The sequence below is a fragment of the Lepidochelys kempii genome, chromosome 1 (assembly GCF_965140265.1).
Source record: "Lepidochelys kempii isolate rLepKem1 chromosome 1, rLepKem1.hap2, whole genome shotgun sequence".
Lineage (NCBI taxonomy): Eukaryota > Metazoa > Chordata > Testudines > Cheloniidae > Lepidochelys > Lepidochelys kempii.
This window is the reverse complement of record NC_133256.1, coordinates 264,428,571-264,450,218: the sequence shown is the minus strand read 5'-3', so window position 1 is coordinate 264,450,218 and position 21,648 is coordinate 264,428,571. Positions and strand designations below refer to the sequence as shown.

Genomic DNA, 21,648 nt, shown 5'->3' with positions numbered 1-21,648 from the left:
GGAAAGGGAACATATTTTACTCACAAATTGTGAGGCTTTTTTGCTTAATAGCCTAGTAAAAGGAGCAGCATAAACATACTGTATCTTCCATTTCCCTTTTGTGTATAACAGAGGTAAACATAGTGAGCTGTTACAAGGGACAGCTAGGAATATAAATATATGCACCTTAAATGCATATAAATAAAATACCATTCATTTATTTAGATGTATACTCACAGCCATTAAAAAACGCACATATGCCTTGCTGTAGGAGCTCGTAGACCATGCAAAAAGTCATTCCTGCAGCCCCCCCTTTAACAGTTAATCAATATATCCACAGCAATCAACAATAACCCAGTAGCAGAAAAAAATGCTTGAAATCTTTAGGATCTCAGCAGTACATTCCCATGCTTAGGCAGATACTGCAGCTTTAACTCCATGATCAGTCCAGTTCCAGAAAAGGGTACAATGCGGTTACATTTTCCCCCTCCCAACTGATCTGATATTAAGTGTTCTCACATTTTCAGTACAACAGGGAGTAATCTAGGGTTAGGTGCAATGTTGTTATTACTCGTTACCAATGGCAAGTTAGAAGTTACATGACACTGTCACTGGAACAGAGATACTGCCTATAGCTCACTCAGCAATGATTTAATTTAATGCAGGGTTTCTCAAATGTTGTTGTAACACTCCTCTCCCTAAGATCTGGAAAAAACTAGCCAGGCCTCGCCAGACATTTGTGTTCTCATGGTAAGGTGTGGGGTGAAAAAAGAGAGCTGCCTTTAGGTAGTGTTTTCAGGGATGTGGAGGGAGGCAGCAGGTTAATTTTTTTCTTTTGTTCAGCCATTTCCACCCAGATTCCCTAGCAAGCAGAACAGTGCATAGACCATTCTAGTTGCTCTCTCTGCTGAATCAGAAGTGAGAATGATTTAGCATGAAAAACATTCATCTCATTGGCCTTTTCCCTATGGAGGTTAGCTTCACAGTTTGAGAAACAGTGATGCCATGAGTATAGCACCATTGACTAATGGAAGCGTGGCAGTTTCCACCAGCTGAGAATCTGGCCCCTAAATGAACCAATCCACTTTTTACTTTCTTGCATTTAGAAATCAATAGCAACCAGATGGGTGATTTACACATTTATGTGACATATTTAAACGATCCCATTTTTCTCTGCCAAAACCCTCATTCATCCTTGTGCCTTGACTACAGCAAGCTCCTCCTTTCTGGCTTCCTCTTTACAAGATCTTCTTCTTCTTGACTACTTGCTCTGACTCTTCTGGGTGTATTATATTGATGCCTGGACTGCACAAACAGTTTGCAAAGCTGAGTCACTGCTATAGATAGGCTTGGAAGGATTAGATTTTTATTCATAAAATTTGGTAAAACGTTGTTTTCCCTGTGCATGCAAACCAACAAAAATATGTTTCAGAGTGGCAGCCGTGTTAGTCTGTATCAGCAAAAAGAACGAGGAGTACTTGTGCACCTTAGAGACTAACAAATTTATTCGGTCATAAGCTTTCGTGGGCTAAAATCCACTTCATCGGATGCATGCAGTGGAAAATACAGTAGGAAGATATATATACACACAGAGAACATGAAAAAATGCGTGTTGCCATACAACTGTAATGAGACTAATCAATTAAGGTGGGCTATTAGCAGCAGGAGGGGAAAAAAAACTTTTGTAGTGATAATCAGGATGGCCCATTTCCAATAGTTGACAAGAAGGCATGAGTAACAGTAGGGGAAAAATTAGCATGGGGAAATATGTCCATCAATAATAACCAAAATCTACAGATAGGCAAAGTAAGAAAAATGCTGCTTGAGAACTCATTAGAGTTTGATGTAAGGATATTTACTTTTGTATATTTTGACGTGATGTTGACAACTTGTGTTTTAATGGTGATAAAGCTTTAACTTTTTGAATTGCAGTGTCCATTGTCATTCAATAATCATTGTCTGCCCCACATTGTCTGACACTCACCCCCTTGGAGTTGCCATCATCGGACTGGGACATGGAGTTGAACACCTCTAAACGATGCCGGCTCTGATTGGAGCTGCACCGTTCAAGACAGGAGGCGGGGCACACGGTCCCCATATTGTCTTGGCCAGTGCAGTGACAGATGCCCACGCAATGGCCCTTTTGGACCCCGTGGGTGTATCATCAGACCCGGGGGTCGTACTCAGGAAGGTCGCTGTCAGTCACCTCAGAAGGACAGGCTCCCCCACAGTCTTCCATGGCTCAGGAACCACCTCGTGACACCAAAGCTGGCACCAAAGCCAGCCCTGAGATCGGGGCTAGTGCTGCCCCAGCACAGAGTACGAGATCATCAGCACAGGGTGACCCCTGTGAGCCGGAGGGACGGGGCATCATCTTCGTCTTCCCCATATGAAGTGGGAGCAGGGACATCAATATCACCGATTCCTGTGGACAACAGAGCTCCAGGAGCTACTAAGGAGAGTGGCCCAGAACCTGGGTCTTCAGGTGGAGCAGGTGACTGGGACAGCTGATCCTATGGTGGACGTTTTGGCACCACTCAAGTTCCTGGGGCTACATACACCAGCCCCACAGAGAAAATTTTTTAAACCCCAGCTTCTTCTGCGCTTCTATCCTGCACAATCCAGGCAGGATTACAGCAGGAAGCAGGGCAGGAACCATAGGTGAAAGTCACCTTAGCCCCCTTCCAATCAAGGCCAGGGTTTAGCGAGGCAGTCCCCTGGTCCTAAGCATACCTTTTGAGGGTGAGCCAGGGCAACGCACCAGACCAGATGCTTCTCCATGTTTCTTGTATCATCTATCCCACTTCTATCATGCATGGGCCCAGATAACTTCAGATCACTGTGTCCTGTGCACGATAGAACTGGGATATTCTCTCCAATTCTGTTCTCTCCCTCCCTCCCAACCCCCTTTTCCATCCTCTTCAGGTACCCCTCTCATGAGCAACTTCTAATACAAGAGATGCCCCAAAGCTTCTTCTTCTTTCTCTCACAAGCAGTCCTACAATATAATCAATAGAAATGTTAGTGTAATGAAGGGAGCAAGGCTTACCCCCAAGTTTTAGTTTTCCTTAAACATGGAGCAATATTTTCATTAATCACTTTTGTTGCCCAATAGATATCTGATCTAAAGGTTTGATTCTGCTCTCCCTTACACAAGCATAAATCAGGAGTAATTCGGCTGAAAGCAGCGCAGTTATAGCAGTGTAAACAAGATATGAGATCAGAATCTGGCTTTACACCTATAAAGTGGCATCTTTCCCTAAGAATGTACAGTGCATTGTATGTATTGGAAATTCAAGCTGCCTTTTTTTCTGTTGGGGCAGTTGTGGTGATTTTTACCGTGAGCAGCACTTTCTGTGCACTTGTCAGCTACATCAGATCCATAGAATTTGGGGAAAAGAGTTGTGCAAAATAATTTGCAATGAACACCAGAAAAAATCAAGATAGTATCAAGGTTTTGTATGAAAAAGCAGAATCATTTTGCAGATTCAAGCTTGTGTTTGTTGTATCATTACTCTTTTCCACCAAAATCAAAAAATTTTCCTCCAAAAATAGTCAGTGGTCGAAATGACTCTTCGTTTTTTGGGGGGTTTTTTTGTTTTTTTTTTAAACCTCTGATGAAATTTGACAAGATATGTGCATTTTTCTAAAGAAAAATGTTTACCTATCTGCAATTCTAGTCAGGAGTGGAGTGTTATCAAATAAACTCCGTGATGATTAACCTATTGCTACTGCCCTTCATGAGGTGTGTGCCCTTTTGTAGGAACTCCAGTTAATTCCTCCTGCAGGGCAGTAACTCATTAGACTGGGACTGTGTATTAATTTAAATACCCATTATTGTGCTGGCCCTGTTGTCACCTGCACAGCAAGAGTAAAGAGGTTAACATTTTTCATTTTAATACAAAATTCATGCCTTTGTACTTTTCCCAAGAGGGCTGTTACCGCTCCATTTTAAACTGTGCCGATTGATATATTTTAGTGATTCTGAGCTGGTCTCCTGCATCTAACAGTGCTATTTCTCATTCCCATCAGGTATAAGTTTATCTATTCATGGGGCTGAAAAGCGTGTGCAAATCTATCAGAGGAGAAGGGCAGGAAGCCATCCGCTATCACAGCATCTACCTGTGGTTAGGCATTCTTCACTCCCACAAGTCAGAAGGTCAATAAAAATGGAAGCCTCATCTTCTGGATCTAATATACCAGCAGTTACTAAAGGAAAAACAAAAATCCACCATGCAGGTAACAAATACGGCTTGACAACACTTTTCAGTTTGGTTTACAGATGGGCATATGCTATGAATCTTTGTATTCATACTTTCAGATCATGCTTGCATGGGAATCAATAGATTGATCGAAGGGTCAATAGATGGATGGTCATTCTGCCTATGTTTGGTATGCTTGTTCACAAAAGTTGTGAGTTCTGTCAGACAAAGCAAGAGTTAGGACAGCTGGCTGATTTATGGGGAATGGGAAATAACAAATCAAGTGTCCTTTTTTTAAAAAACAAACAAACAAAAAAACCCAATTACAATATCCCACAGTAATGTCCAAACACTGCCACTTACAGCGCTTTGAATTTTTTTTGTAGAATATGGGTGCATTTTATATTTGATTAACTTAATAAACAATGGGCTAGATTCAACCCTCTGAATTCTGTATGCATCACTGTGTAACTCAACAATCTGATTTCTTGATTTGAAGATCACAGCATGTCATAAATCAGAGTGCAGACTATGGTTTGATTCCTGTGCTAGGCTGGAAAAATCTGTAAGACTGAAGGAGTAATTTGTAGTATGGATTAACTGTATAGTAAAATTAACCTTTTTTTATGAGGACAGAGTCTCCCGGGCACCATAAAATCCTAGTGGAAACTTGAATACACTAATTGTTAAGCAAATTTCCAGAGCTACTTCTAAAGTTTGGTTTTTTTTTTACTTATTCCAAAGGAATACACGTGGAGATGCCATGTTCAAACATACTTTTGCAATGCAATGCAAATAAAGCTTCAGATCTGAATGAATTTAAGATTAGGGCTGTGAAATAATGTGGTTGGATTTTGTGGTTTACACAGTGCAGGGTCTCACGGAACTTTCAGTTTGCTGCACTTAAAAAGGTCATCACTGCCCCCATGTAAATAAATGGGATCTATTGTCTCAATGAGTGGGGATTTATGTGGGAAATAAGGGAGTTCCACATGTAAATCTTTGCGTGCTGTATTTACACGATCTTGCAGATTATTTAGTAAATGCAGTACATTAATTATTTTAAAAATTACAGTGGCGTTAAATGCAAAATATGTGTTGTCAGCTGCTATACAATTTGTATTGACTTGAATTTTGGGTGACCATATTATTCACAACAGCACAAGTTATGCATATCTTACTAAACATGTGCTAATTACAATGTTATAGCATCCCACACCATCACATATTTTACTGATGCCAATTACTTTGTCCATTTCTTAGTCCTTTTATTTTTAGCTTGTTTTTTTCTCTCCTTTGAAGCACATTAGTTACTATTGAAACAATGTTGTCATCGGTATGACAGAACTTCATGACCTCCACCTGCAGTATAATGTCAACTGACAGCATTTTAAAAATGTAAAATCATGTTTTGTGAAATACAAGTGTTTACATAATTATTGCGAACATGTACATCATGTTACAGTAACAATATTCATTTTTGTAGAGATGTAGGTTATCTTTATATTCAGTCATGAATATGGTTTATGGTTTAATACTAAATAATACATACAGAACAAAATAAACAAATATTGACTCCGATTTAGGAAAGTATTCCTGATGGGATGGATTTAAACATGTCCCCACATGCTTTCCTGAATTGGAGCTATTAGTAGGTGTCAGAATGGTTTTTGGATGACTTTTTTTTTGCAGACATTAGCTTCCTATAAAATTATGTAGGATTAGTTCATCTCTATTTATGGTGAATATGTTGTTTTTATAAAAGAATTAGCAGCCTGTGTGGGACAACCCAATAGAGGGACCTGATCCCATTTGATGCTTGGGTGCCCTAAACTTAATTTGAAGTTAACTCCTACTGCAGTCAATGGGCCAATATTAGTAAATTGTTTTGTAATTACATCTCTCGTCATAGATATCTTGAAATATCATACTTCATTCGGTATTGCAGTAAAACAATGTTGTGATGTAGGGCCTTAAATGTGATTCTATATCAGAAATCAGAATTTGTTTCCCTTTTGAAGTTAAATAACAAAAATCCCGCATACATGCAACTTACTTCGAAGAAATACTGTGCTGGAATATCTTCAGTAATAAATATTCCCTCTGAGAGAGAAGATTAATTTAAATTTTAAGCATATTTTATTAATTCATATTGAATGACAAATTAACTGTTGCTGTCTTTAGTTCTATAAATACCTACTTAAACACTGTTTGTTTGTTTTTTTTTAAAAAATCACTTTATTCAAAGACATAGGACAGAAATGGGGTGGTGGTGGAGAATTGAAAAGGTTCTCACTCTTATTAATGAGAGAATCATAGAAGTTATCAAAGAATAGGACTTTAAAGTATTTTGTTCTCAGATCATCCCCCTGCCATTGCAGGGCTGTTGCCTACATTATATTCTTGAATAATTTCTTCAGTCTAATTTTAAATAGCTCAAGCAGTTGAGTTTCTTGCTCCGCTCAGAGGTAATATTCACCCAGTCAATTCAGGCTGAATATAAAGTAAACTTCCCTAATAGATCTCACAATTAGGGAAGTTTACTTTATATTCAGCCTGAATTTTCTCTTGCTCAAGTAACAAATATTCAGAACATGAAGAGATTCTGATTAAATTGGAAATCTAGAATAGGGCTAGGAGAACTTGAAACAGTGGTTCTAATTTTCATTAATCAGAGAAATCAGAGCTGAGGTAAAAATCGGACTCTTTTCTAAAGTGCTAGATCAAAAAGGAATTTGGTTTTCTTCCTCTGACAGTGTCCTGCTACTGTTTTCTACACACAAAGATGCTTATCTTTGTCCTTTTTCTTCCTGCCCAGAATGGTACCATTTAATGATTTATCAATAATTATTTTCACTTATTTATTTTGACTAAGGCTGAAAGTAACCTAAGTTGTAATGAGGACAATGAGAGATTTCTATATGTCATCCAGTGGCTGCCTTATCAAACAGCACTTCTTTTTTAGGTTGTCCTCTCCCCTCCCCATACACACAATTTTATTTACTAGTGGATAGTACTGCAGCTGCAATCTGATGGTGTCAGGAATGAGGGCCTGCAGCTGGGCCTGGAATCAGCTAGCTAAGGACAGCTGAAACCTCTAATTGGCCAGATCACCTGATTGGCTGAGCAGCATTGCCGGGACTGTTTTTAAGCACAACAGTAGCACCTGGCCACAGGCTGCTCAACACTTATGCATGCAGTTGTGATTGTGCCATCTTCCTAGGCTTGTTCCAGTCCTGCTCCTCTGCCTGGTTCCTAACTCCATCTCTGAGCCTTGGCTCAGACTTCTGGATCTTGACTCTGGCCCTAGCTACTAGGTTTTGACCCTCCTCCCCCACCCCACGAGTCCACGATAGATAGTTTATACTGTTGCTCTACGTGTTGCCCGCACCACTGAAGTGGCAATATAGCAGGGAGTTTTCTGTAGTATGCCTTGCTTTGTAAAAAGCCCTTTCTCCAGGGTGAGGCTGAATAGAGTTACTGCAACAACTATTAACCTACCAGCAACTTTTCAACTCAGTGCTGAATAAGAAATAGAGAGGCAGTCTTGCTGTGGAGGGTGGCAGTGAATCTGCTATTTTAGTAATTGCCCTTAAACCTAAACTCTCGCCAGTAACTTCTTTCATATAGTTTAAAAATTACATTTCTATCAGCTCAGATGTTCTCTTCATAAAATTTCCTTCCCGTCTATGTTGCTATCCTTGAGGTCTCCTCGTCTCACATTCTGCTTCTGCTTCTTCTTGATCACTTGTGGAGACATGATGTGACACTGGGGACCATTGTGGGGTTCACTGTTAGTTGGCTTTTCTGCTGTACTTGCTCTCTCCACGTGTTAATACTGAGAGACTTCATCATCATTTTGCTCCTATTACGCCTCTGGCTTTTAGGGCAGTGACAAAGCTCCTCCACTCCTGTCTGTTTCTGGCAAGTCTTTCAGTGGTTCCGCAGCGGTGCCCCAGGTTTTTCAGCTCAGCTTCCACAGCTATTCCCCATGTTGTTTTTGGGCGGCTACGCAAAAAGTTTTAGTCGTTTAACTAAAGGAGGGAGGTCATGTTCCTCCAGTTTAAATTGGTGCAAACATCACACCTTTATTTAAACTGGGGCAGTTGGTATGTGTAGACAAACTCAGAGTGTAGTTCTGTACAGACTGAGCACAGAGGGAAAGAGCAACAGCAATGGATTAGCCCTGTCACCAAGTACTATATACAAACTTAGTCATGACTTCTGATGTCACTGCATGCCTTCATGTGAGGTCAAGAAGCAAACTTTCTGTCTAGAAGAGGAAACAAAGACTAAAAAGGGCGTGTCCTTCCCCCTAGATCATAATGATATGAGCATTTATACTGATCTAAATCTTCATTCCTACACTGGATCTGGGATGGGCTGGGGGTTCTGATTTCTGGCAGAACCAAACCACCATCCTTAGTCTGTGGTAAAGTACTTCTCAGTCCTGGGAAGTGTTGTGTTGTGGTTGATGAGGCATTGGCTTATGAGTCAAAACACAGGGGGGCAGATCCTCAGCTGGCATAAATTGCCATAATTACAGATCTGCCCCTAGGGGTCTCTTCTCAACAGTGCTGTTGGTTTTCTATGTGATCTTGGGCAAACCACGCTATACTTCTCTTTCTCCATATGCAAAATAAGGACAATAATGCTTATGCACATTTGTAAAGTGTCTTGATAGTTATACAAAATGCTAGGTAAATTCTAAACATTATTATTACTATTCTACTTTGAATTATATTTCCATTATTTAACACTCTCATTTCCTTTCAACTATCTAGCGGAATATAGAACCTTTTAAAGAACAGTGAATTTTCCTTATGGCTCTAGCATTATGTTAGTCATCAACTATGCACTTCTTCTGTCTCTATTTTTAGGTGTTGCTAGTTGCAAGGGGTTTTTGTTTTGTTTTGTTTTAGTGTGTAATGTGAATCTTAAAGAAAAAGAGCATTGCTTAAATAACAGATTATTTGCGGAACTGGAAATCAGACGACTTTCTGATGCTTCTTCATTGTCTTGCTCTCATTCTCATTTAAGTGCCTATCCCTGTGTAGAGGGCTTAAATGGAAACAAAGTGGTACATATGCCTTGTGCTGGCCCCCTGCACAAATGTGCTGAAGTAACAGTTTTGTGATTTTGTAGAAATGTAGGGTGAAATTCACCTTTATGGAGAGAGTCAATGCAAGACGCTTCAGTTCCATGCAAGCCCTCAGAAGAGAGACGGGGATTTAAATAGCATATAAACCTTGTACTGGGGTCTCCTCACAGTGGTGAATTTCGCTCAGATTTCCTCAAGGTGCTGTTTTGAGAGCAATATAATGAGCAAGGATCAGGAAGTCATATTTTTAAGAAATAATATTGATGAACTCATCAGTTCTTACCCTACTTAAATCGAATATAGGAGATGGACAAAACAGATTTAGAAAAATGTGAGGACCTTATGACTCTGGGAGATATAGAACTGTGGATGTTTCAGTAGATGTTAATTCTTCTGATCAGAATGGGAGTTACCTCATTTTTATATTAGTATCAGAAAATATTGCTGGGAATCAAAGGTTATTTTTAGTGATGAATGAACCTAAAATCGTGTGATTCAGTTGGGGCAATGAATCCAACATTACTGCAATTATGTGCATCCACAAAACAGAACTGGAAATATCTTCTTTGTGAGATTTGCAGTATTTCTTGGGGGTGGGGTTTGATCAGTCCAAAAGGACGACAGTAAAAGCACAGTATTTCTTTTAGTGTTACTGCATTTCCATTTGCACTCCTGGATGGAATTCAGAAGTGTAGAGACACTTGAAAATGAGAGAGTTGGGGAAATATGGGAGATGAGTTTTTGTTCAGGCTTGTTCCTTTTCCTGAATCAGATGTTGTATCTCTAAACATTTTGTAAAACATCAAGACCTATAAGAGAGCCTTTGAAAAAGACAGCATTTAAAAGAGAAATTTCTCTCCCTTTCTCCTGGAACACAAACTTCAAAATTCTGAAAAATTCTAAATTATGCTGTTTGAGTTATCCTATCTTTAGGCAGCAAAAACAAAGAAGTTGCAGTGTGGGGAGCTTCTGTAGGTTCACATACAAAGATCCATATTCACATTTCATTGCTCCTATTCTATTCAGACTAATATGCAATAGGACTCCACTTATGCTACATAAAGAATTCCAGTCTGGGAAATTAGTGTGCCAAAGATGAAAGTTGTTGGATGATGAATTGTTCCAAGGTAACGATGGGACTGCGGGAGTGGCTGACCTGTCTGCCATGAGATGGAAAATCAGCTAGTTTTTCTAGCAAAGAAAAGCAATTTGTTAAAAGAGCTGATTGTCTCAGTCTGGTTTCTAGTTGCCATATCCATATTACATGGAGAAAACTTTTCCCAGTGGTGGTAAGCAGTACCCCTTTGGCTGTCGCAGCAGTAGGGTTGTGGGCTGAACAGGCCTAGAACTTAAATTGTCTTTGTATTCCATGGTGGTCCCTCTAAGTCAGGGTTAAGGCAATTGTTTGGCAAAAGGGAAAGCTCACACTGCTGTACCCTTGTCTGGTCAAGGAATAAATAGGACTTCAGTTTCCAATCTGTTAATGTGACATATTCAATGGGTACTGTATTTGCCTGTTGAAAACTTATTTTATTGAGGATGTACATAAAAGTCCAGTAAATAGCTAAGAAGCCCTTAGTCCAACAGATTCTAAGAATGTTCTGTACACTTTTTGCTTAGTGTCCTATTCATTATTTAAAAATAAGAAAACCCTCACAAACCCAAAGAAAAGTTAAATTGTGAATTGGAATTTATTTGATATTCCAAATAGGTAGTATGGGTACACCCATGTATAAATTCAGAATGATCTGGACAGACTGGAGAAATGGTCTGAAGTAAATAGGATGAAATTAAATAAGGACAAATGCAAAGTTAGGAAGAAACAATCAGTTGCATACTTACGAAATGGGAAATGACTGCCCAGGAAAGAGTACTGCAGAAAGGAGTCTGGGGGTCATAGTGGATCACAAGGTAAATGAGTCAACAGTTTATACTGTTGCAAAAAAAGCAAACATCATTCTGGAATTTATTAGCAGGAGTGTTGTAAGTAAGACACGAGAAGTAATTCTTCCGCTCTGCTCCACGTTGATACAGCCTCAACTGGAGTATTGTGTCCAGTTCTGGGTGCCACATTTTACGAAAGATGTCGACAAATTGGAGAAAGTCCAGAGAAGAGCAACAAAAATGATTAAAGGCCTAGAAAACATGACCTACGAGGAAAGATTAGAAAAAAATGGGTTTGTTTAGTTTGGAGAAGAAAAGACTGAGGGAGGACATAAGTTTTCAAGTACATAAAAGGTTGCTACAAGGAGGAGGATAAAAAATTGTTCTCGTTAACCTCTGAGGAGAGGAGAAGAAGCAATGGGCTTAAATTGCGGCAAGGGAGTTTTAGGTTGGACATTAGGAAAAAACTTCCTGTCAGGATAGTTAAGCACTGGAATAAATTGCCTAGGGAGGTGGTGGAATCTCTATCACTGGAGATTTTTAAGAGCAGGTTAGACAAACACCTGTCAGGGGATGGCCTAGATTATACTTAATCCTGCCATGAGTGCAGGGGACTGGACTAGATGACCTCTCGAGGTCCCTTCCAGTCCTATGATTCTATGATAATATTTAAATAAGCTTTATATCCAAATACAGTGACACACTTACTGAAATCACTAGTTCCTTGCATTCAAATAGACGTCTAGCATACTTGTTAGAATTCACAGGATCTTTTTTGTAAAGTTCTTGCCAGATATCATAAATTGTAGAAGCAACGTTTAGAGAAGCTGAAAGGAGATGCATGTTGCAGTTGTCATGCTTTTCCTGCTTTTTTTTAAGCTGTTTTTTTTTTATATGGTTCAGTGAAATGGTTCACGTTTATTAGTTTACTTAATCACAGGGTATGAAATAAAAAGCAGGGGTGGGAATGTAGTGGTATTATATAGTAGAACCATTAATTTCAGAGGCTCTGAAAATGTGCAATTTTTGCGACTATGGGAGTCCAGAAACTAAAGTTAAAAAAAGGTACTGTACTTTATCAGCTCAATTTCAAAGTCTCTAGCTGTGACCACCTTGATGGAATTCAGAGCTGAGCAAGTATTACATAGTTTACAATATGTTAAACAAACCTCATCTCTTTTTCTGTTCACAGAATGGCCATAGACAGGTTGTGATTTCCTCAGATTTATCGATTATTCAAATGTGTTATGAATATTCAGTATTCAAGCTGTATTGCTTAGAGGTGATTGGTTGGAAACCAATGCTATTTTTGTTACTGTTGGGAGGAGTGCTTCTGGTGCAAAGTCAAGCATCTATGAATTCAAAATTTGTTTTTTTATTAATGTTTCTGCTGGTAAAACCCTATCACTCAAATAATCCCAGGGAGCAACTTGTACAAAGGGCACAGCTGAAACAAATTCATCTCAACGTTCAAATTAGTATTCATCGAAATATTTTTACATTTACCCAACTGTACTAGAGCCTTATTTTTTTAAATACATTTGTGCAGGGTACATCCAGAATTTCTTTGTTTGTGATGAGGAGAAGTGGTATAGAAACTTGAACATTTCTTTCTACCCTGTTTCTGAAACTAACTTGCATATTACAGTGACAAATAATTTCACAAATAAAAATGTTATACCATCAAGGAGCTAAGTTTTCCTGAAAGATGCTGAAGTGAAAGCTTTGGAGCCTGAAATCTTCTCTTTATCTACAGTAAAGATACAGAACAGTGCATGTTTTATGCACCACCCTGCCAATATGTACCAACTCTGAGCTGGAAAGACGATATTACCTCTCTGGATAAAGAGATAGTTCAGACTCCCAGCCCATTCATTCCTTATTCACTGCCAGCAAGGGGAGCAGTTAATGTCAGTTGCAATTTGGATGCCTGTCAACTAAGAACTGGGCAGAGACTGTGATTACTTCTAGTCACTAGCCATTTTGAGGTGGAAAGCTCCAGATCTGTTGCCAGGGCACTCAGTCATCCAGCCCACTCCAATATCTATCTATACTGTTGTTGTTTGGTTCACAGCTACTATTACTGTGTGAGGGAGAGGTCTAGTTCTTTAAAAATTCCTGTGCTGTATTAAACTCGTAAACAATTCTCACTAAGGATTAGGAGAACAATTTGTGGACAACTGATATTCAGGCAATCCAGTAATAAAAGACGGTGCTTGTAAATGGGCTCTCTCTTGTGCTTTTTAGATTGTAAGCTGTTTGGGGCAGGGACCATGCCTATCTTTGTGGTTTTGTACAATGCTTGGCACTGACTGGGGACTCCAAGCATTACCAGCATAGGAATAAATAAATAAATATTACAATAGTAAAAGTAAATGTTGGACATGACTGGACCATTGTGAACAGTAGCCAGTGAGAAGAACTGAAATCAAAAGAAGAGGTATGATCATATTTCTTAGTTTATGGCTTCAAAAGAGTTTGACTGTGAATGCAACATCAGTCTTTCCTCCCCTGAGAGACCTATATTTTAAAACCTTTATCTTTTCAAAAGCATATGTTTCTTCACTAGTGATCAGTCTCCTATTTTGTGCTGTGAGATGACCCTTCTTTCACTGATGCACTTAGTTACGTAGTATAATCATTAAAATTAAAGGGCACTTAAAATTAAAAAGGTCATAGAACAGTTTTAAACAAAGGACTGGGGGAAAGCTGACAGGTGAGGTGGAGCACATTGTTTAGACAGAGACATCCCTTAGGGGAGGATCTATTAATGGAGATTCTCTATGTCCTAGTAAGGAGGAGAGGATGGAAGATGATAAAATACCGGTAGGATCTGATGAGAAACAGTCAAATGAAAAATGTAATGTAATCAAGTAATGGCAGACACCTAAAAAGTGACAAGTTTTTAAAGTGCTTAAATACAAATGCTAGAAGTCTAAATAAAAAGATGGGTAAACTAGAGTGCCTCGTATTAAATGAGGATGTTGATATAACAGGCATTACAGAAACTTGGTTGAATGAGGATAATCAATGGGACACAGTAATACCAGGGTACAAAATATATTGGAAGGCTAGAACAGGTCAAGCTGGTGGGGGAGTGGGACTATATGTGAAAGAAAGTGTAGAATCAAATGAAGTAAAAATCTTAAATGAACCAAACTGTATCATAGAATCTCTATGGATAGTAATTCCATGCTCTAATAATAAGAATATAGCAGTAGGGATCTATTACCGACCACCTGACCAGGATGGTGATAGTGACTGTGAAATGCTCAGGGAGATTAGAGAGGCTATAAAAATAAAAAACTCAATAATAATGGGGGATTTCAGCTATTCCCATATTGACTGGGCACATGTCACCTCAGGACGGGATGCAGAGATAAAGTTTCTTGACACCTTAAATGACTACTTCTTGGAGCAGCTAGTCCTGGAACCCACAAGAGGAGAGACAATTTCTTGATTTAGTCCTAAGTGGAGCACAGGATCTGGTCCAAGAGGTGAATATAGCTGGACTATTTGGTAATAGTGACCATAATATAATTAAATCTAAAATCCCTGTGGCGGGGAAAACACAACAGCAGCCCAACACTGTAGCATTTAATTTGAGAAAGGGGGACTACACAAAACTGAAGAAGTTAGTTACACAAACATTAAAAGGTACAGTGCCAAAAGTGAAACCCCTGCAAGCTGCACGGAAACTTTTTAAAGACCATAATAGAAGCTCAACTTAAATGTATACCCCAAATTAAAAAAACATAGTAAGGGAACCAAAAAACTGCCACCGTGGCTAAACAACAAAGTAAAAGAAGCAGGGAGAGTCAAAAAGGCATTTTTTAAAAAGTGGAAGTTGAATCCTAGTGAGGAAAATAGGAAGGAGCATAAACTCCTTTACAAGTGAAGTGTAAAATATAATTAGGAATTAGGAAGGCCAAAAAAGAATTTGAAGAACAGCTAGTCAAAGACTCAAAAAGTAATAGCAAATTTTTTTTTAAGTACATCAGAAACAGGAAGCCTGCTAAACAACACCTCACATGGCACATTTTGTACAAGATGCATCATAATTATGTCATAATCATACCACTATGATGAATATGGAGTGCAAAGTGTGACAAATAGATATTACATTTGTAATGTTTCTAAGCAAGTAATGAACTGTGTTATTTACAAAGCTGGTATATTATTCAAGTAGACAGAGGGCAGGGCTAGAACACTCAGTCATTTTGTTCCTGTACTGCTGGTTTTATAAATGTGTCGTCTTTGCAATATGGTTCTTGCCTGAAAGAGGCCAAGACTTATCCATTTAGACCAAAAACTTACATGTCAGACACAATAGAAAAAGAAAAAGCTTCTTGCAGATGGCCTTTCAAAAGACTGAACAAAATAGCCCTACATTCTTTAGATGTGTAGTTATGATTAGGAAGGGACTCTGACAGTAATACACCTGGGTTCTTTATATTGTGCCACCAATCTCCATATCAAGTTTGCTCCATTTATGAGAAATACAAAGACTTATTTTCCAACTGCAAGCCCCACAGGTCAGTCTGGTCTCAAAATTAAGCTGTGTCCTTTCTTAGGAAAAGTTGTGAGGTTTTTTTTATTTTTTGAATGAGGAAGGAACTGATATAAATCAATAATTGTAATTGCATATCAGAGCCAAGAGAAAATTCCTAGCACTCCTGGGTGGCCAGAGACGAAACACACAAGAAATACATAAAAAATCAATATGACAGTTGATAAAAGAATAGTACAAGTACGACCAAAAACTTTGTCCTCTGATTCATTCTTTGTGCCAGAAATAGGGTTCTTGGATCACAGCTGAGATTCCTTTTTGTTGGTGTTACATGAAGAACAGTATAGTGGATCTTATTGTCTCTCAGCTACACATACATGTCAGGTGTCTAAGACACCAAGGGCCAGATTATTTTTAGCCCTTATGCAAAAGAAGAGGACACACTGAGCCTTTCTCCCCATTGTGGGAATCAGGCACAGTTGTTTTTCCTAGAATGAGGGAATGGCAAGGACTGCTTTCTGTACTGCCCTGGGAGCACTGCCTTGGCCCTGAGCACACCTTCCCTGCCTGCATCAGCCTCTGGAGTGTGAGTAGTGCATGGGGGGAGTATGCTGCACCCAGTAAAGCAGTGTAGTAGAAAGCGTGTTCCCCTTGCATAATAGGGAGCTCTAGGAAGCGGAACGTTTCCCAGTTATATCCCTGGGGCAATGCAGTTGTTCACTGCTCCAAACATAAAGCACAACTGATGCCTGGTTTACAATACTGGGTTAGGTGACGTAGGCTGCCTTGCATTGACTTAGCCATGGAAGTGTCTTCACTTAAATTTGGGTCCTGCCGACATCAGTGCCTCTCTATGCCGATTTTACTAACACCATTTTTCCAAGTGGTGGAGAGTCATGGTTGATGTAATTAGGTCGACACAGTGTCAGTGTAGACACTGCGTTGCTTACATCGACTGCTACTGGCTTTCAGGAGCCATCCCACAATGCACCACACTGACAATACAATCAATACAAGTGCTCCTGGTGAGGACATGCACCGCTGACACAAGGAGCAAGTGTGCTCACGCAAGCAATTTAATAACTGCGGTGGCTGTATGCCGACATAATTCAGGTTGACAATTTAGTTGTGTAGACATTGCCTGAGTGTTCAGTATTTGCAGTTACAGAACCTCATAGGTAACATTCAGGGTTCTTCCAATAGTAAATATAGGGAAGCACCAGTACAATGGAAAACTGCACATAAGCCTCAATTCAGGAGAGCACTTAAGTGCTCTTCTGGATCAAGGTCATAATGAAGTAATACCTTAGCTTAGGTAAATCTGGCAAGCTTTTAAGGACCATCTAAGTTGTGCCTACTTTAATGCCCCTTTGTACTGCTAGAATGGCGGAAAAAGACTTTAGTGTAAATGAGAATCAAGTTCACAGGGCCAGATTCACCTGTCTGGTTAAACTGTGCTTAGAGCAAGACAAGAGGAAAGGATGTAATGGTGCCCTTAGTCCACCTTTACAGCTCCCTGATCCTCAACTGGCTTAATGGGTTGGTTTTCCAGCGCAGTTGAGCTGCTGGTGTTTGCTGTAGGCATGAACCGGATGAATTAGTGTGTTTGGATAATGATGGCAATGATAAATAAGGCTAATATTTTGTCACACATATATTTAGTAAATGTCACGGATAGGTCACGAGCAATAAAGAAAAAGTCACGGAAGCCCATGACCTATCCGAGACTTTTACTAAAAATATGCATGACAAAATGGGGAGCTGTGGTGTCCCCAACTGCCCCTGGGTCTCCCTCCCGCACAGCCTGTTGCTTGGAGCTAGCTACGTGGTCCCTGTCTGTCCACGGTGGCTGCCAGGAGGAGCGGGGCATCCCCGCCGCCAGCAGCGGCTCAGGTCTCCCAGGCCCCACTACCCATAGTGGCTGGGAGCTGCAGGAGCCCTCTTCCCCTCCCCCCCACCCCCCGCTACCTGTGGCGACTCAGAGCTCCGGGGGAGGCGGTCGGGGTACCCTGCAGTTCCCAGCCACCTCGGGCGGCAGAGGGACCCTGCAGCTCTCGGGCACTGCAGGCTGGAGGCCCGGAGGTCTCTGCAAGTCACAGATTCTGTAGCCTTAATGATGAGCTATGATATAAATGTATTCTTTTTAATTGCCTGTAACGCTCAAATCCATTTGGAAAGACAGTCTGGAATCTCATTAAGGTTATTCTGATGTGACATTTTATAAAATCACTGATGGCCCAGAGGATGTCAGTTAGGTCACATTCCTCGTCCCTAATGCAGCCAACATTTCTGCTTCCCCCATCAGCCCATAGCTGGCATTAGACTTGATCAAGCTCTTTGAAATGAACAATTTATTCAACAAATGTTTGTTTCCTTTATTCCTTATTTGTCTACAAACAGTTCAGGACATTGTATAAAGTTAAATGACAACTACACTGATCTTTCATTCATAAAAATCACCACATTGATCAAATACAGGTAAGTTTTTGATCTTACAAGGTAGGTAACAAAAATGGAAGACTGCGTATGCTTTAACAAGTGTACTGACAGTGTAAGAAGAAAGAAGCACAACCAAAGTATAATCAATCCTACTGTCACTTTTAGGTAAATTAGAGTAAGGGGAAATGGACTAAATTTTCTGGTCTGTCTAGATTCCAGACTTTTCCAAATGGATTCAAGAGTGGCAAATAAACAATTACATAAACACACTATTACTGTTGCCCCTTTTCAATCTGATCAGCTAGTCAAAGAATGGCCCATAAGGATGTTCATGTTGGAAATAGAAATTGATGGAGTCTGATGCTTAGGGGGATGTTGTTTATTTGCATAAAACAGACACATCCTGTTTGTTTACAAGGAGTGTATAAAGTTCTGCTTCTCCAAATGCAGGAGGACCCACAAACAAAAGGAGCAGTTTCTTAGCTTACAGCCCCAAGCCTCTTTAGCCAACAGCCCCAGATGCTCGCTAGCTCTTTCCAAACACTGTGCTTGCAGGCTGATGCTTGGCTTTCTTCCTTTTGCCTCTGCCCCTCTCTCTCTGTTCTGTGTATTCTGCCTACCCTCACCTCTCTCTCACCACACAAACCCACCAGCAGAAACTTTTGAGTGGGTTCACATACTCCTTTGTCCTACATGGGGGCTTAACTTTAATTGTGCTAATTGAATGGTCCCTTCTGACCTATCCATTTTAATTCAACTGTTTTAATTTCTCCCAGTTTATAATGTTAATGTATCATCACTGTTATCCAACCAGTATTTTTTATAAGGCTCATTTCTGCTGTGAACACCCACATGTACATTGGATTTTTCACTTATTTCTAAAATGTGATGATCTTAGCTATTTCTGAAATCACATGAAGGTTGTTCCATCTGATGAGTTCTGAAACAGCACTTTCCCCCCGCCTTCTCTACTGGTACTTTTGTGAGGTTCAATTACCGTCACTAGAACTTAAATGTACGAAATGCTGTCTTTATTCTTTTGGGAAAGCCAAAGACAAATACTTTTCAAAATGAAACAGTATTGTTCTATCTATTTAAAGATACTATAAATCAGCTTTGTTTAGAAGTCACATTTATTATGTCAATTGTGTGTTTTTATAGTATGCATATAATTGACCAGATTCTGAACTCAGTTACATCTAGGGTTTCCACCGCTGAGGGACCAAAAAAAAAAGGGACATCTGGGATAACCCTGAGCCTGTACAACTGGACAGCAGGCAGTGTTTACTGAGCACCCTTGCAGATTTCCCAGGACAGCTGCCTCAAAAAGGAGATGATCCTGGGAAGAGCTGTACAGGTGACAACCCTAATTATATCAGCATAAATCCAGAGTAAGCCTGACTTCACTGGAGTTTTCCTGGTTTTACATCTGTATCACTGAGAACAGAAACAGTCTATAACATAAGTAGGCCCAGAGTCTCCTGTATAATCTCTTCATTTTGTGCTATTCAGGAGGTGCAAAATAGATGGATTACAGCCAGATATGGCCAGAAAGATTTCTCCTTGCAGAGGGTGATTCCTCACATTTGTAAAGCCAAGAGGGGTAATAGAGCCAGCGCCTATGCCAGCCACTAACCCTACCCCCCATCCTCGGCATAAGGGGTCTGCTGAGGGAGGGGAGGACTAAGTGTGGAAGAATGAGCTCCGTTCTGCTAATTTTCCACCAATGTAAGATCCCTTAGGAACTTTATGCTAATGGCATAAGTTAAAGTGGCCCCTCAGCTGGTCTAACTAATGCCAGACTCAGGCCAGTGTTGTAGCATGAAGCTATAACCAGCTGCTTTATCGGCCTCGTCCTCCCCTGAGCCAAGCAGAGTTCCGAGGCAGGGACGCATTGAGCCCATAGTGTTTACAAGTATCTTAGCTTTATTCACATTAAAATAATTCATCATACATCAAATCTTAAGCAAAGTCTGTTGCAATACAAAAAAGAACCCTTAAAGTACTTTTATAAAATAATTAGTATAGTTATTACATTGAAGTTCTTGATCCAGCTGTACACCAAAAGCCAGTTGTGAAAGAGTTGTCATTCTTTATAAAAAGACAGAAACAATTTGGCTTTGGAATCTTGTTTTTCTATTGCAAAATGGTATGTTTATCTTTTCCTATTTAAAATGTAAATAACTTCTTGTATTCATTTGAATCACTTTTGAAATATTGTTAAAATTAACCTGGATTTTTTGTACTTTTTCATCAGTTGTTGATTCTCTGCCATTTCCCTTACAGACAGATGTTATTCAACCTATAGTCAGAGAGGATGTTGTGAACTGTAGTAATGTTCCCATAGAAACAAAGAACTTGATTTTCTACTCTGAACCATCATCGACTATAGCCTGTCTTACGCAGTGGTGTTGTAGCTGTGTTGGTCCCAGGCTATGAGAGAGGTGAATGGTCTCTTATTGGACCAACTTCTGTTGCGGGAAGGGATAAGCTTTTGAGGAAAGCTTGCCTCTCACCAACAGAAGTTGGGTCCAATAAGAGATATTACCTCACCCACCTTGTCTCTCATAGTCTGTAGGATAATTGCTAAAGCACTTACAGTCATCAAGTCCCTAAGTTGTAGTAATAATAATAGGTGGCAGTCTACCAGGTCAAATGCTTTCTAAAGGTCTAGAAACATCACCTCAATTTACAGTATTCATCCAGTTTCTATCTTAATGGAAATATATCATGCTTTAATGTAGTAAGGATAGAATCCTGTGGCTTAAATCTAAGATCTGTAAAGGCTTTTGTTCCAGTCTGTATCATTATATATTTATCAATGATATAAAAGTGTGGGAAGTGCTTTCTATAGAAAGACAGATTCCCTTGCTACACAGGGGAAAAAGCTTTCAAATTATGGAAAAGTACATAACTGTTAGCACCATTGCACAGTTGGGGAAACCCAGCTTGTCATTACAGTTGCTTGAAGTGATATTGAAAAACTTCAGAAACAAGGTGAGCCAAATTCTGAACTCTGTTGTTCCAGTGCTACTCCACAGAAGTCAATGGAGATTGAACTGAGCAGAATTTGGCCTGGCACTTTCTTTGTCTTAATCATGCAAACAAACAACCCCCACCCCAAAATAATAAAATGCTGGAAGGCCTGAAATGCATAAAAACAGGTAACTCTGTAAAAAAAAAAAAGGAACAGAATATGATAGCTGTTGTTGCAGTAAATCGGTGTTTGGTTCCTCTCTGGAGAAGTGCACAGCATAGGAATCTTCATGGCTCCTTTCCTCTAGCTCCCAAGAGAAACTAACACCCAGCTACCATGAATAGCAAGCTGTGGTGGGCAGTCAGCTACCTCTGGAGAATGGTAAGAGGCCCCACAGGTATTCCATTCAGGTGACCTTGTGCTAGTGCTGGTCAGGAATAGCCCATCAAAAATATTGATTTTTGTCTATTTTTTTCCATCATGGAATTAGAAACAAAAACATTTTTGTTTAGAGTTGATTTGAATTGAAATGTTTAGTTTCAGATCGCTCTGATGT

The 21,648-nt window shown here is 39.8% G+C and overlaps 1 protein-coding gene across 7 annotated transcripts in view; it reads left to right on the top strand.

The window, feature by feature from the left end:
* ANO4 (anoctamin 4) overlaps nt 1-21,648 on the top strand; it is a 288,922-nt gene that overhangs the window by 68,174 nt on the left and 199,100 nt on the right. For all 7 annotated transcript variants that reach the window (XM_073327406.1, XM_073327405.1, XM_073327407.1 and 4 more), the window contains exon 2: nt 4,012-4,218. In XM_073327406.1, coding sequence (XP_073183507.1) covers nt 4,149-4,218 — 70 coding nt within the window. In that variant the 5' untranslated portion in view covers nt 4,012-4,148. The remainder of the gene's footprint in view (nt 1-4,011; nt 4,219-21,648) is intronic.